The sequence below is a fragment of the Seriola lalandi genome, unplaced genomic scaffold (assembly GCF_002814215.2).
Source record: "Seriola lalandi dorsalis isolate HSWRI2012SDOR001 ecotype SW California unplaced genomic scaffold, Sedor1 jcf7180002054585, whole genome shotgun sequence".
In the NCBI taxonomy this organism is placed as follows: domain Eukaryota; kingdom Metazoa; phylum Chordata; class Actinopteri; order Carangiformes; family Carangidae; genus Seriola; species Seriola lalandi.
The window spans coordinates 3,729,946-3,743,922 of record NW_019525138.1 but is presented as its reverse complement, the minus strand read 5'-3'; the positions used below and the strand labels follow the sequence as shown (position 1 = coordinate 3,743,922).

The window sequence follows — 13,977 nt, the reverse complement described above, 5'->3', positions numbered from 1 at the left end:
TAGACTTAGCCCTTGAGAACAAATTTTACGCTGGTAAAATTTTCAAAGTAATAGCCCTCTGCTGCAGGCTGAACCATGTGGTGGTGTCGTGTTTTTACAACCAGATAACATGTTGTTGTCACTCTCTCTCTCGTTCTCTCCGTCTCTCTGTTTCTTTGTCTGCTTCTCCTCCTTTTCATACTCTTCGCTCATGAATATACATCCGTCCTTTCCATCCTTGTGTGCCTTGACTGGGTATGTCTCTCATATGTATCTGTTTGTCTGCATTTTTGTGTGTCCTACGCTCAACTCCCGCATGACTGTTTTGTGCCTTTTTGTCCGTCTTTGTGTAATGGTCACTCCCATCCACGCGTAACCTGTTTGTTTGTGTGTAAATGTCCCTCTGTCTGTCTCTCCTGTGCGTATATGTCTGTGTCTTGTGCTGTTTCAGGTTCTGCTGGGGGAGGTGAACGCAGGCCTGAATACCACTGAGGTGGTAGTGAAGGAACTGAAAGCCAGTTCTAGCGTGCAGGACCAGATGCACTTCCTGGAGGAAGCCCAGCCTTACCGGTACATATTTACCTCTATCACCTGGTTTCTGGTTAGATTTCTGTCTTGTCAGAGATGTAGTTCAAACATTTGCTAAAATACTGTACTGTCAGATGAGATGATGGTGAAACTGTATTTTTCTTCCTCTGTAGCGGGAATATTTTATCTTTTTACTCAACTAAATGTATCTAATGGCTGGAGTGACTAGTAACTTTGTGAAGGCAGATTTTACTTGAATAGATGAGCTGATAAAATGTTGGCGGGTAAAACTACCAGCTCTTCAGGAATAATGAAAAACAATCCTGTTCCAGACACAAATGTGTCTTTGAATGTATTTTTTCTCAACATGTTTCATTGTTTCATTTGCATAGCATATCATTTTGTAATTTAATCAGTCATTGTGTCCTATAACTGTACCTTTTCATAGCGTTATGCATTGCAGTAACAATCCTTGATTTGATCATTTGTAATATATTTTAAATACTAGGCTTGGGCCATTATTCGATATCAAGATATTTCCCACTATATGCAATATTTTTCAAAATATAAATTTTTCTTTTTTTGCAATTCAACACAGACATGTGACAAATAAAACTTTGAAGTGTTGTTTAGTGACAGCATCACTTATACCTGAAACATTAAATACATTATATAATTATATAATATTATTAAAAATAACATGCATCACGACATTTGTGGCTGGATTGCATCAAGATATAAAATTTTAGATATTGCCCAAGCCTATAAATACTGCCAATATACTGTATGATTCTTCACAATTGGTACAGTATGTTTATACTGTGTGTCAATGTGTGTGTCTAGGAGTTTTTGTGTTGTCACAGAAGTCCTTTGTGTGCTCTTCTATGATCTCATGCTCCTCCTCTCCTCCAGTGCTCTCCAGCACCCTGCTCTGCTGCAGTGTTTGGCCCAGTGCACCGAGGTCACTCCATACCTGCTGGTGATGGAGTTTTGTCCACTGGTGAGTATCCAAACCCACAGGGAAGGGTTGTGTAAGGGGAGAATGGCTCACAGTATGTATAAAGAAATATTAAGGTTATACAGGATTTAAATATTTTAATAAATTACACCTTGGTTGCTAAATCTTTTAATTAGGCTGTACCACATTTGGTGCGTAAAGTGTATTTGAATATGAAGTATGTTGTTTGTGAAAGGACCTGTCAAATCTTATAGACCTTTGCTTTTAACTGAAAGTTTGCATTATATCCCTCCACTGACTCAGTTCACTAAATGGCCTGAAAACCTCTTGTTATATGTAGTTTATTGGATTTTTTTTCTTAATTACTTTTGGCAATAAAACATTCTTGGCAGCTGCTGTAATTGTTTGGCAGCTGAGCCCAAAGTTAACAGTAAATCACGCTGCACTAACACCACTCACACTGCAGCATAAAATCCAACATCAGCTCCACAGGATTGATTAGTTCAGTAGATTTAACACTGACACTTGTGGTGATATTCAAGTAATCAAAGAACTCAGAACTGGCTTTCTGCCACTTCACAGCTGTCAATTTTTAATTCACTGCACAGTGTGAGTGATGGAAATTGGTGGTAGCTGATGAAATATATTGATCACAGACAAAATTCAATTTCAGATTATTTTTTAAATTGACAACAGCGCAAACGAGCACAAACCCATGATGACAAAAAACATTCAGATATGCCTAAGGAGGGAATTCTGTTACTGTTTGTAGGATCAAACTATTATTTAACGTAATTACTGTAAACAGTGTAGATTCTAAATGCTGTGAGATAAAGGAAGACAAACGCTCTGCCAAGGAGATTTCACTCACAAAATGAAAACAATACCTTGTAAATAAGTAACTGAGGACACATGGTGGGCTTCCATGCAGATTTTAATACCAAGGCAACTGAACGAGGAGTGGATGAGTCTTTTTCCCATTAAGCAAAGCACAGTGACAACACTGCCCTCCAATGGTCAGAGGATGTATCATACAGATGTTTTATTTCTCTCTGCTGCGTCCAGGGGGATGTGAAGGGTTACCTCCGAAGCTGCAGGACTGCAGAAACCATGACCCCAGAACCCTTGATCCTCCAGCGGATGGCCTGCGACATCGCCTCAGGACTCCTGCACCTGCACAAGCACAACTTCACACACAGGTAGTGAGCCATTTCTGCCATTAAATATCGCACACGCTCTAAAATGACAACGCTATGATCTGGGTTGCTTCCTGGAACAATATCCTGGTGCTGCCTGAGTGCTCCTTACAGACTCCAGCATCAGTGATTTTGTTGCAGGCGGCGACCCCTCATCTCCAGAACCACTCAAAGCTCCATTCAGTCTGCAGCTGCTTTTTTCAGAGAAAGGAGAGGACATCGAAATGTGCTCTCAAAGATAGCAGTGTTGAACTGGGCCAACTCTGAAAGATTAATTATTTCATCTCGCAATCCGTCTGTGTTTTGCTTTTGTGTGTGCAATGCTTCTAAATATTTTTGTGCCTCAAGAAATACGAGCATCTCGCAGTGTCTGAGTCCTGTTTAGTATGTTTATAAATAATGTTGAGATGTAACAGCTGCCCCCCCCCTCCCATTACCCTCTGTCACCAGTGACCTGGCCTTGAGGAACTGCTTGTTGACTGCTGATGTCTCAGTGAAGATCGGAGATTATGGCCTGTCCCACACTAAGTACAAGGTCTGTTTATCGGAAAAATATGCACAGAGTAACATATGCAAAGATAAACAAGGGTATGATTTAATTTGTTTAGAGTATTCGGGGGAATCTGAAATAGTTACTATCTATACAAATCTGAGGTGCTTTGCATCTACAAAAATCTAGCATTTACTCCACCCAAGTGAATTTCGACAGATGTTACAGCTTATTTTATTCCCCACCCTCATTTAACTTGTTCAGGATTATTAAATTTAACAAGGAAATGCTTGAGATTTAATGTCTGTTAACATTTTACTCTTGCCTCCCATCAGGATGATTACTATGTGACATCAGATCAGATGTACGTGCCGCTGCGCTGGATGGCTCCAGAGCTCGTGGATGAGGTGCATGGAAACCTGCTGGTGGCCGACCAGACCCAACAGAGCAACATCTGGTAGGATCAAACACACACACACACACACACACACACGCACAAATACAAAGATGCGTGCACTTTTGGTTTGTTGTTAGAAACAATAGCATACAGCATAGTGTCAAAATGTTGAAAAACAATTTACTTTGTACTTCAGACTGTGGTGTAAGAGGATAAATGAAAAAATACTTTGTGTGCTGAGCGCATGTTGATTGCTTTTTGCCATTTTGTGCTTTATTATAATCTACTGTGCTGTTATTTATTCAGCATTTTAGGATTAAAGTTGTAAAAGTAATTTTCTTCTTTTTGAAAGACAGAGATATTTCACAATGAAACTATTAAATTATCATGTATCTATGCTTTGTGCATAAAAGGTCACAACCAAAAGGCTGATGTTGGTTCCCTGGGAAACACATATCAGGGAAAATGGCCAAAACATGGAAGATAGATTAGACTTTTGTCCCTGGGGGAACGTGTTTTTAACTCCTTTCATTTTTTGTTGAGTTCTTGATACTAAAATTACAAGATAAGAGGGCAGACTGCGAGAACAGGCCAAAAAATATATAAACTCTCACTCTGTTGGGAGGTAAGACTGTAATATTTTAGGTCACCAAGCAGCCAATGAGATGGAGAAAAGTTTGAGACAATAGAAAAACTGTGTGCACAGTTAAAAACCCCTGACAGTGCATAAAATTATGAAGGACACAAAATAACTATTGAAGGACTATAAGTATGTGCACATAGTGTGAATGATTCATACTTGCTCTGATTACGGTTTTATGTTTAATCCTGTGTCTCAGGTCTCTGGGTGTGACTATCTGGGAATTGTTTGAGCTGGGGAACCAGCCCTACAGACACTACTCTGACAGACAGGTACTCACCTACGCTGTGAGGGAGCAGCAGCTGCGACTGCCCAAGCCGCTGCTCAAAGTGCCCCTGGCTGAGCGCTGGTGAGACACACACACACACACACACACACACACACACACACACACACACACACACACACACACACACACACATATATAGAAGCATCTTTAAATTACTTAACAGTCCCCGAGCAGAAGGACAAACACATCAAAACACAAAATTCAGCGCAACAAAATTAAATACCTTCCAGCACGAGTGGATTCTCATTTCTTCTGCAGAATCTAATTATTATGTTAATCATGCTGGTTTTGCTTTCCTGTGCTGGGGAAGTTTTCTCCTCAGGCCTCTTCTTTTTAATCCTGTTATTACAACTTCATCAATTTATTAAAATTGTTTCATATATGACTGTTGTCTGTTTTTCTGTTTGTGTCATTTTTGTGATCTTCAGGTATGAGGTGATGCAGTTCTGCTGGCTCCAGCCTGATCAGAGACCCAATGCAGAGGAAGTCCACTTGCTGCTCAGCTACCTGTGTGCCAAGGGGGCCAGCGAGGCAGAGGAGGACTTTGAGAGGCGCTGGAACTCCCTGCGTCCCAATACTGGATTCAACAGCCACCGTGGTGCCTCTGTAATGTCACGAGACCACCCCTCATCAACCTCCTCTTCGTTCCCTCTCCTTGAGCAGTTCTCAGCAGGTGATGGCTACCACTCGGAGTCCGGGGACGACATACTAACAGTCACTGAAACCAGTCATGGCCTGAACTTTGAGTACAAGTGGGAGCAAGCCAGGGCAGACCAGTCCTACAGAGCCCCAGACTCCTCTAGTACCCTGGGTCAAGTCAGCCATCATTGTCAGGAAGCATTTTACCCACCAGGGGGCATTGTGGGAGGCTGCCCTCTGGAGAGCCTCAGTCATGGAGTTTCTCCTTCTTACTACCAACCAAAACATCTACATGCTCCCGGCGTACTTCCTGTCCTCAGTGCCCATAGCCCCTCAGTAAGCAGTGAATACTACATCCGCATTGAAGAGCCAGTGGATTGTAACATTGACCTGGACTATACCATGTGCTCCTACAGCCCAGACTATCAGGGCAGCAGTGGGAGCTTCCTTACTGGGAGTGCAGACTCAGGTGAGTGCATGGCCTGCCCATCACAGGCTAAGAACATGGCTCCCTATTGGTCAGCAGACATCCATAAGTCAGATGTGTACGACTCAAATGACTCAAGTCCTGCGATCTCCCTCACAATGGAGCCTCTTTTAGGGCAGGTGTCGGACAGCAGCCCTCTACGACCCTGGGAGTCGAGTCACTATGTGTCCTATAAAGACAGAGATGGGGGTTACTACTATGAACACTCACCGCCTTTGGGAATAGATCGCTATCTGATTGGCAGTGAACACTCTAGTGAGCACCATCAGGAGAGCTGGGGGTCAAGGAGCTTGCGTCAGGCCTTGGGTGAGTTGGAGAACCCGCTTGGTATATCCCCCTCTGTGAACAGCCCACCTCAACAGGCCTACAGAGACACATACCTGGACACAAGTCAGACCTCCATCATAGGAAAGAACGTAACCGGGGGCTACTACGACATGATGGGCTCCCTGAGGAAGACTATGCCTAGCCACACCAGGCACAGCAGCCACTCTATCAGTATCAACATGGAGACAGAGGGGGCGCTCTTCATTGGACACAGAGACACTGATTCAGAGGAGGAAGAAGAGGACATCTTTGTTGAGAGACACACCTGCAACACTTGGCCTTCGAAACACCGCCAGAGCAGTGTGGGTCACCCCAGGCGGGCGAGCCACAGCTGCAGACAGGACGCTTATGTAGATTTCCACTACACAATGCCAAGTACAGACATCGAAGACTCCTGGCCGGAGGAGCACAGCCTGGCCTACCACTCTCTACCCAAACCCATTGACTATCTTGAGGCCAAAGACAATAGTGCCTGCCTCAGTCTGAGTAAACACCATGCAATGGTGCCTTCAGACAACTGCAGTGCCTACATCTACCTGTGCCATGAGGGCGAGACTCAGGTGCCAGCATCTGGAGACTGCTGCCACTCGCACTTTGTTGACCCACTCACCGGCTTGCTGGTCAGAAACAACAGCTACAGTCATAGCTACAGTCACAGCAACTACATCAGAGATAAGATCATTGACATCCCGAGCAATGAGGAGATGATCAATCTGTCACCAGCTCCAGGGGGTCCCATTGTGCCCAAACCCACCTTGATTAAGACTGAGGACTGTGGAGAGCAGTATGTTGACCTTACAACTAATGACACCCCATTCAAGGAGAAGGGGGAGGATGTAATCAAGGAAAATCTAATCATGCAAAAACCACCAGAGCCTAAAATAGAGGAGGTGACCCTGACAATGACTAAAGCCACTCCGCCTCCTTCTGACAACACGCATGTGATGGTGGTCCTCACAGATCCACAGTCAGAGCTGAGTCAGACTGGAGACAGCGGCGTCGACAGAGGCAGCTCCAGCGTTTGCCTCGCTGACATCCTCGACTGCAGTGACGACGATGAGGACGAAGACATCACAGACGACATCACAGACGTTACCTCGGGCATCTTCGCTGACGAGTCCAGCGAGCTGAACGCTTCTCCTGCCTTCAAGTCGCTACAGAAGCAGATAGGAACTCCTGATTCCATGGACTCCATGGATCTACCGTCTGCAGCTGGCTCTTGTGAGGGCTTCAGCCCTGCATCCTCCCATCCTTCCAGCTCTCCTAAAGCTATGGACAGCGGCTATGACACAGAAAATAATGAGAGCCCTGAGTTTGTACCCAAAGAGCCTCATGAACCCCGTGAACAACCTCTGGGGAAGCCTCACCTTGATACAAGGCTGGAGGAGGACGAGGTGCTGGAGGAGCGGGGAGCCGAGGCTGAAGTGGTGCCCACAGAGGGTGAAGCATCACTGGGTGAAGATTTGGCCTCAGAGGCCTCACAGACCGGTGACTACATCTTTTCACCACTAAGTGATAAGACCCCATACAGAGACTCTGCTTACTTCTCAGACTATGAGAATGAAAGGCAGTCGAGGGATGAAGGGGAAGAACTATCAGAGAGAGTAAGAGATGAAGAAAATGCTGAAAAAGAACAGCAAAGGGGAGAAAAGAAGGGCGAGAAAAGGAAGAGTGAAGAGGAGGAAGAACTTGAGGACCCTGCTGTGAACAAAGACATAAAACGCACATTAACAGGAAGAACAGAATCCTCTTCTCCACCAGAGATGGAGGCATACATGACAGAAGAGTGTGGACAGGATGAGGAATTGGGGCTACCTCCAGAGCCGTCTGACACTGCTTCAATAACAGAGGGAGGACTGGATGAATGGCCATCCCAGGAGGAGAGCTCATCTCTAGGGGACTGGGCAGCAGAGGTGGTGGGGGCCATGGAAGAAGCCCTCGGTGCCCTGAATGGAGATTGTACCTCCAACATCAAGGTGGAGGAAGAGGAGGAAACGGAGGTCATGAAAGACTCCGAAGCAACAGAAGAGCCAGCGATCAAGACAATTCAAAACAGGACATCAGGGACGTCCGGAGAAATCCTGCACACTTTACCCAAAGACGAGGTGGCTTTGCAGCACACTGCAAACACCAGACGGTTTTCTTCTTCCTCTCCTCCACCTCCATCCACCCCTCCCCCTCCGCTCCCTGCGACAGAGGGCCGAGGATCTCCAGCCGACGGGGAAGAGGCCGACGAGGAGGACGGCGACACCGATGACAGCGACGAGTCGGACGAGGAGCTGCGGAGCTACAGCGTGCAGGAACAGAGTGGCGGGGAGGAGAGCGAGGACGAGTGTCACCCGGTGCCCATTGTGGTGAGCGACGACAGCGAAGCACACAAACTGCGCAGCCTCCTGAAGATGCCGACCCTGCTGACAGCAGAGAGCCTGGAGGAGGAGCTCGAACGCAAGAAGAAGACGGTGTCTTTCTTTGACGACGTCACCGTCTATCTGTTCGATCAGGTGAGTAGCAAAGAGAATATACGAATCATTGATCAAAATTAGTTTTCTATGATTTAAACCCCAGTTAATCAATAGTTATACTGACATTAATTCAATATGTTATAATCTGGCATAGTGTAATATGAAAGAGTCGCTCATAGCGCCAAAATAGGTGAATCTGGAATTATCTCCAATAGCATTTTAGCCTCTTTTTTATTAAGGGTCTTTTTATTGATATTTAAAGTCATACAGAATGTAATAAATCGCTGATACAGTTGAACAAAGACAATTTGTCCCCTCCCCCTTTATTATGCTCCAATAGAGCCCCATCCCTATTATTATTTGTTATATATTACTCTACCGTGTTTATAATCAGCATCGATTTCATAACCGATCAGTGGGTCCCCGGCTTGACTCCCAGCCGGCCGGAGCCTTTACATGTCTCTCCTCAACTCTGTCTCTCGTATTTCCTGTCTCTCTCCACATAGCCAATCAAATAAAGGCATCGGCTCCAAAAAATCTCTTAAAAAACAAAACAAAACAAAAAGGAGATTCAGTATTGAATCAGTGAACGGAAACATGACTCAAAGTTAATGCTCCGTGTCTCCGGTTAGCTGTTTGCTAAGTTGTTGCAAACTAATAACAATCAATGTTACACTGCCCCCAGTGGCAAAAACCAAACAGACAGACTTAACATCAGATCTGGGCAAGTGAGTCACTTAATGCTGTACTAACAGGTGCTTTCTCCTACTTCACTTCTCTGCCACTAGGAAAGCCCAACTAAAGAGCTGGCTGAGCACGGCTTCCCTTTAGGAGCAGAGGGTCAAAATTCACAGAGCAAATCCCACGAGAGGGTTAATGGCTCAGATGACTCCTCTGATGGGAACATCTCAGAGGAGAGTAAGTACAAGAATATATTTTTAGTTTAAATGTAATTGAAGAGGTTTCTGCCTGTATGAGCATCACGAAAACTTGGCTAGTGAGCAGATATCAAACCATGTACTCACTGTCTCTTCTCTCAGGTGCAGGATATGAGTGGGAGGATGACTTCCCCCTGCTGCCTCTACCAACGTCCTCAGCGGCGTCGGACTCCCCGCCCACCCACTCCATCCCCAAGGCCCCGGATGCCAAACCAGCCGTGCAGTTCTCCCGCTTCACCGTCTCCCCCTCCAACGTGTCCCGTTTCTCCATCACTCACATCTCTGACTCTGATATGGACTCAGCAGGAGGTGGGTCCCCTCTGGATAACAGTTCATCTGTGCTCACAACAGAATTAATTTTTTGATTAGGATTGAGATTTTACTGACACAGATCAAAAGAAAAAAAAATCAAGTTTTCTGGCACTGAGATACAGATCAAATTTCAGATTTTGTAACAGCTATTCAGATTTGAAAAAATGGTTTAAAGATCAAAGCTGGAGTTAAACTTTGATATGAATAATAATAGATATAAAAATAATGTTGAGTTGAGTTGCTAATCAATTGTCAAAGCTACGAAAACTGTGAAGCACATCACGTTTAAGTATCATAGCAAACCTAAGGGACGGAAAGAGTTTTCAAAAAAAAAGTTAAAGCTGTCTTAAATCTGTGTAAGTTGTGAACAAATTAAATGACATTTGGTCACAGTATTGACCTAAAGGCACAGTGAAACAGTCAGTGAGATGAAGGTTCTTTCTCTGGACATGTACATATGTTTATCAAAATTTAACACGCTCGTTCTTATATAATTATTAATATATAATATTTCAAATAGTGATATCATCTATAAACAAACAGTAATTGAAATTAAACTTTGCTCCTCTGAGGTTTAATTTAAGACTTGACTCTAATCCAAATCATGTATAGATATACGTTTGTATGTTTATATATATATATACATACAAACATATAATATACTAATGATACTAATAAAGTACTTGTTGTATCAGACTTAATCCCAGTCTGGGAAACTGGCCCTTTAAAGATGCCGTTGTTGGCGACAACATATTGCCACAGAATTAGAGTAAAACATACCACACTAATGAGATAATACACTTTAGTGCCAAATTCCTCCGAAATCAATAGACATGTCGGAGGAGGAAGATGCCTAACAGCCTGTACAGAGTGCTTGCAAACATTAATCCTTTCTGCCTGTTTGTCTCTGTTGCAGGAAGCAGCGAGGACGGGGAGAAAGAGTAACGAGCTGTGGATATTTACTGCCTCTCTTCGACAACAACTTGGCCTACTAGCATGACTTCTGATTTATTTTTAAACGTCAGGTTTTAGAAACACAAGACAGTGCCTCTTATCGCCTGTGGACACTTTTGAGAAAGTCTGTCTTACCCACGATGTAGGACTGACCTAAGCTGTTTAGAATACTGAAAAGAGTATGGTTAATATATAAACATTTACAGAATATTAATATATACTATGTATGATGTAAAGAATCTATGAAAGCAGGGGGGACGTGTGTGTTGAATTCTGCATATTTTTCCGATTTAAGAGACAAAATGGAAGGACGAGCCTCTGGAAAGCATCACATCTGCCACCTCTTTCACTTCTTAATTTATGATAGGGAGTAATGATGAGAGTGTGGAACCACCTGGACTGGAGAAACAGGACAGTTCAAGTATCACTGAGTAAAAGACAACGTCAACTTTTTGGCTTTTTAGACAAAGGATCAGCACTTTGAACAAGACTGTACAGCTCCACAGACTTTGTACTTTTTTGGAAACTGCTTTACTTGTCTTAATGAATATCAATGATAATTCTTGAGGTATCACAAGTAATATAATGTTAATATTTGGGTTTATTCAGAGACAAAGAACCTGTTAGTGTGAAAGAAGGGAGCAGAGGGAATTTTGATGGCTCCTGTCTGGTTACAGAATGTTTTTTTTTTTTGTGGAAGCAGCTGATCGAACCTGGACAATCTTTTCTTTCTTATTTTGTATAAGGATCACAACTGTACTGTTTTACATGAATATGTGGCTCATTCTCTGTGCTAGCACCACCGTCACAACCAACCCCTCTTTGTCGTATATCAGGCACTGCATTGTCTCTACGGTAACAAGACGTGAAGGAAGTAGTTTAAAGATATTGCAATGCATGGTTTCAAGTAACTAGAAAACAGTATAAAGACGTATTGCTTAGAGACAAATGGGGACGTTTCCTGTTGTTTTCTGTTTTAGAGTAGAAGCACATGGTCATGGAAAAATCCATTTTCATGTTGCAGGTCCAAAACACATTGATAGCAAGAGGAGATATTCAGTATCTGGATGCTACACAGACATTAGTTCTCTAATAATGACATGGGCCAATAGTCACGGGCAATATAGACTAAATTTTCATCACAGTATATGTAATTCTCTATTGCAATAATGACAATATTCTCAAACAAATCAATTTACTTCATCACATTGATGCAAAACTCCTGTAAATCCAATATCACCACAAAGCAGCAATGCTTGTTGATTTGGAACAGTATCCACAAGGACTGGTACAATCACAGACATTAAGCTATTTGTAAGTTTCGCTGTTGCTACAGAGCTAGCATTAGCATCAACAGCTGTTTACCAGTCTAGAAGAAACATGAGTTCAGCATTCCTTTACTACAGACAGCTGGTGGAAGGAAACACCAATGTCACCACTTGTCTCAATCACGTCTTCTACTGAAGTTAGCATGCTAACTAGCTAGCCCCGGCCCATCTCGATACTTGAGGAGAGCGACACACCGTAGCCTCCAATCTGCCCTGAAGACGTAGCGCTGCTCAGGGGCCACATTATAACCTCTTGTCTCGTGAATGTAACCATGGCTGAAGCTCTTTTTAATAACTTAAGTAATTCTTAAACGTCCATACTGTATGTATTGAAAGATCGCCCGGGCCTAGAGGCCAGTATATCAAAACACAAACATGCCCAACAGTGCTCAAAGGCTGTGAAAGTGTATTTCTGTCTGCAAAGAGGTTCGTCTGAACAAACATGATTTTGCATACGTGAATCACCACATTATACATCCAGTATTGCTCAGCTGCAGCCCCATCTCTACCATTTTCTGTTTGTAAGAGCAATGAGAACGAATGCCTGACTTTACTGTTACTGACACTGTCGCTGTATATTATCTACAATGAGCTTGTTCGCAGCAGTTTTGTACTATGGTTTATTAAGACAAGTTTGAGCACCAGGTTAAAACAATAAGGGAATAACTTCATAGCATTTAAAGCTTGGATGAAATATTTAAAAACTTGTTGAGCTACGATGCTTTCAGGAGGGACAGATCAGTTCAGTGTCTAGTGTCAAGTCTAATTTGTCTGATCAGCTGGTTGAAAGGCACAGACGGGCTGACGTCATGATCATGAAGTGTTACAATGCTTTGCTTTGTGTGTGTGTGTGTAAATGAAAGGAGGTGACAAGGGAAGGTGTGTGTTGAGCCGTCAGCTCCCGAAGAAGAAGCAGGATGTCACCTTTCAAAAACGCCCTGTGATCAACATGTAGTGTCTTCTGAGTGTTTGTTTGCCTTCCAGGGCTTTATTATTCTGTAACAGTTAGCGGCATAGATCCTCTAGACGACCGTCCGTTAATATTTTTGTATTACAACAAAAATACTTTTAGGAGTATTGATGTACTGTACCTGTGAAAGAAGGAAAGTTTGAAAAAAAAAAAAAAATTCTTCTGTTTATTGTTGCCAAAGAGATGTTGTGCTGTGGTCCAGGGGCGTAGTGACCGAGAGGAGGAACACGACAGCAGCTTTGGCCTTGAACTGATCATTTAAAAAAAAAATGGAGGCAGGAGTTTTGGTTTGGGATACTGTCAGTAATATGTGCCCCCACACTGACCTGGTCACATCATTACTTTCTGTACCTTCTATCAAATATAAATAAAAGTCTGTTTTACACATCTTAAGAGCAGAATTCACTCTGAGATCTTTCCTTTAGTGGGTATAACTTTGTCTCTTGAATCATTTACACATGGTAATTTAAAGAAGAATTACAAATGAAAAATAGAAAAATTCAATGCGGAAAATGTGTTTTTGTGCATCGCGTTTACAGGTCTTAGCTGATCGTCACAGTATAGTAAGTCATAAAAATGTCATAGTATAGTAAGTCATAAAAATGTCATAGTATAGTAAGTCATAAAAATGTCATAGTATAGTAAGTCGCAGAAATGCCATCGTATAATAAGACATAAATACGTCATAGTATAATCAGGCATTAAGACATCATAGTGCAATGAGTAATAAAAATGTCAGTATAATAAGTCATAAAAAACGTCAAAGTATAGTAAAGCACAAAAACGTCATAGTATAGTATGTCATAAAATGTCATAGTATAGTAAGTCATAAAATGTCATAGTATAGTAAGTCATAAAAATGTCATAGTATAGTATGTCATAAAAATGTCATAGTATAGTAAGTTGTAAAAATGTCATAGTATAGTAAGTCATAAAAATGTCATAGTATAGTATGTCATAAAACGTCATAGTATAGTAAGTCATAAAAATGTCATAGTATAGTAAGTCATAAAATGTCATAGTATAGTATGTCATAAAATGTCATAGTTTAGTAAGTCATAAAATGTCATAGTATAGTAAGTC

At 42.5% G+C, this 13,977-nt stretch overlaps 2 protein-coding genes and 1 long non-coding RNA gene across 5 annotated transcripts in view; 1 reads left to right on the top strand and 2 right to left on the bottom strand.

Moving 5' to 3' along the window:
- aatkb (apoptosis-associated tyrosine kinase b) overlaps positions 1 to 13,287 on the top strand; it is a 50,622-nt gene extending 37,335 nt beyond the window's left edge. For all 3 annotated transcript variants that reach the window (XM_023418987.1, XM_023418988.2, XM_087177295.1), the window contains 10 exons: positions 431 to 549; positions 1,420 to 1,507; positions 2,531 to 2,664; positions 3,112 to 3,196; positions 3,487 to 3,608; positions 4,388 to 4,537; positions 4,906 to 8,431; positions 9,181 to 9,310; positions 9,433 to 9,639; positions 10,559 to 13,287. In XM_023418987.1, coding sequence (XP_023274755.1) covers positions 431 to 549; positions 1,420 to 1,507; positions 2,531 to 2,664; positions 3,112 to 3,196; positions 3,487 to 3,608; positions 4,388 to 4,537; positions 4,906 to 8,431; positions 9,181 to 9,310; positions 9,433 to 9,639; positions 10,559 to 10,587 — 4,590 coding nt within the window. In that variant the 3' untranslated portion in view covers positions 10,588 to 13,287. The remainder of the gene's footprint in view (positions 1 to 430; positions 550 to 1,419; positions 1,508 to 2,530; positions 2,665 to 3,111; positions 3,197 to 3,486; positions 3,609 to 4,387; positions 4,538 to 4,905; positions 8,432 to 9,180; positions 9,311 to 9,432; positions 9,640 to 10,558) is intronic.
- Positions 2,128 to 9,499, bottom strand: LOC147818411 (uncharacterized). Its single transcript, XR_015437987.1, has 2 exons — positions 9,418 to 9,499; positions 2,128 to 4,534 (listed from the first exon to the last, which is right to left on the bottom strand). It is a non-coding gene; the product is annotated as an uncharacterized LOC147818411 (long non-coding RNA).
- baiap2b (BAR/IMD domain containing adaptor protein 2b) overlaps positions 9,531 to 13,977 on the bottom strand; it is an 81,301-nt gene continuing 76,854 nt past the window's right edge. The window contains exon 14 of the mRNA XM_087177300.1: positions 9,531 to 9,666. Within this exon, the coding sequence (XP_087033426.1) occupies positions 9,663 to 9,666 (4 nt within the window). The 3' untranslated portion in view covers positions 9,531 to 9,662. The remainder of the gene's footprint in view (positions 9,667 to 13,977) is intronic.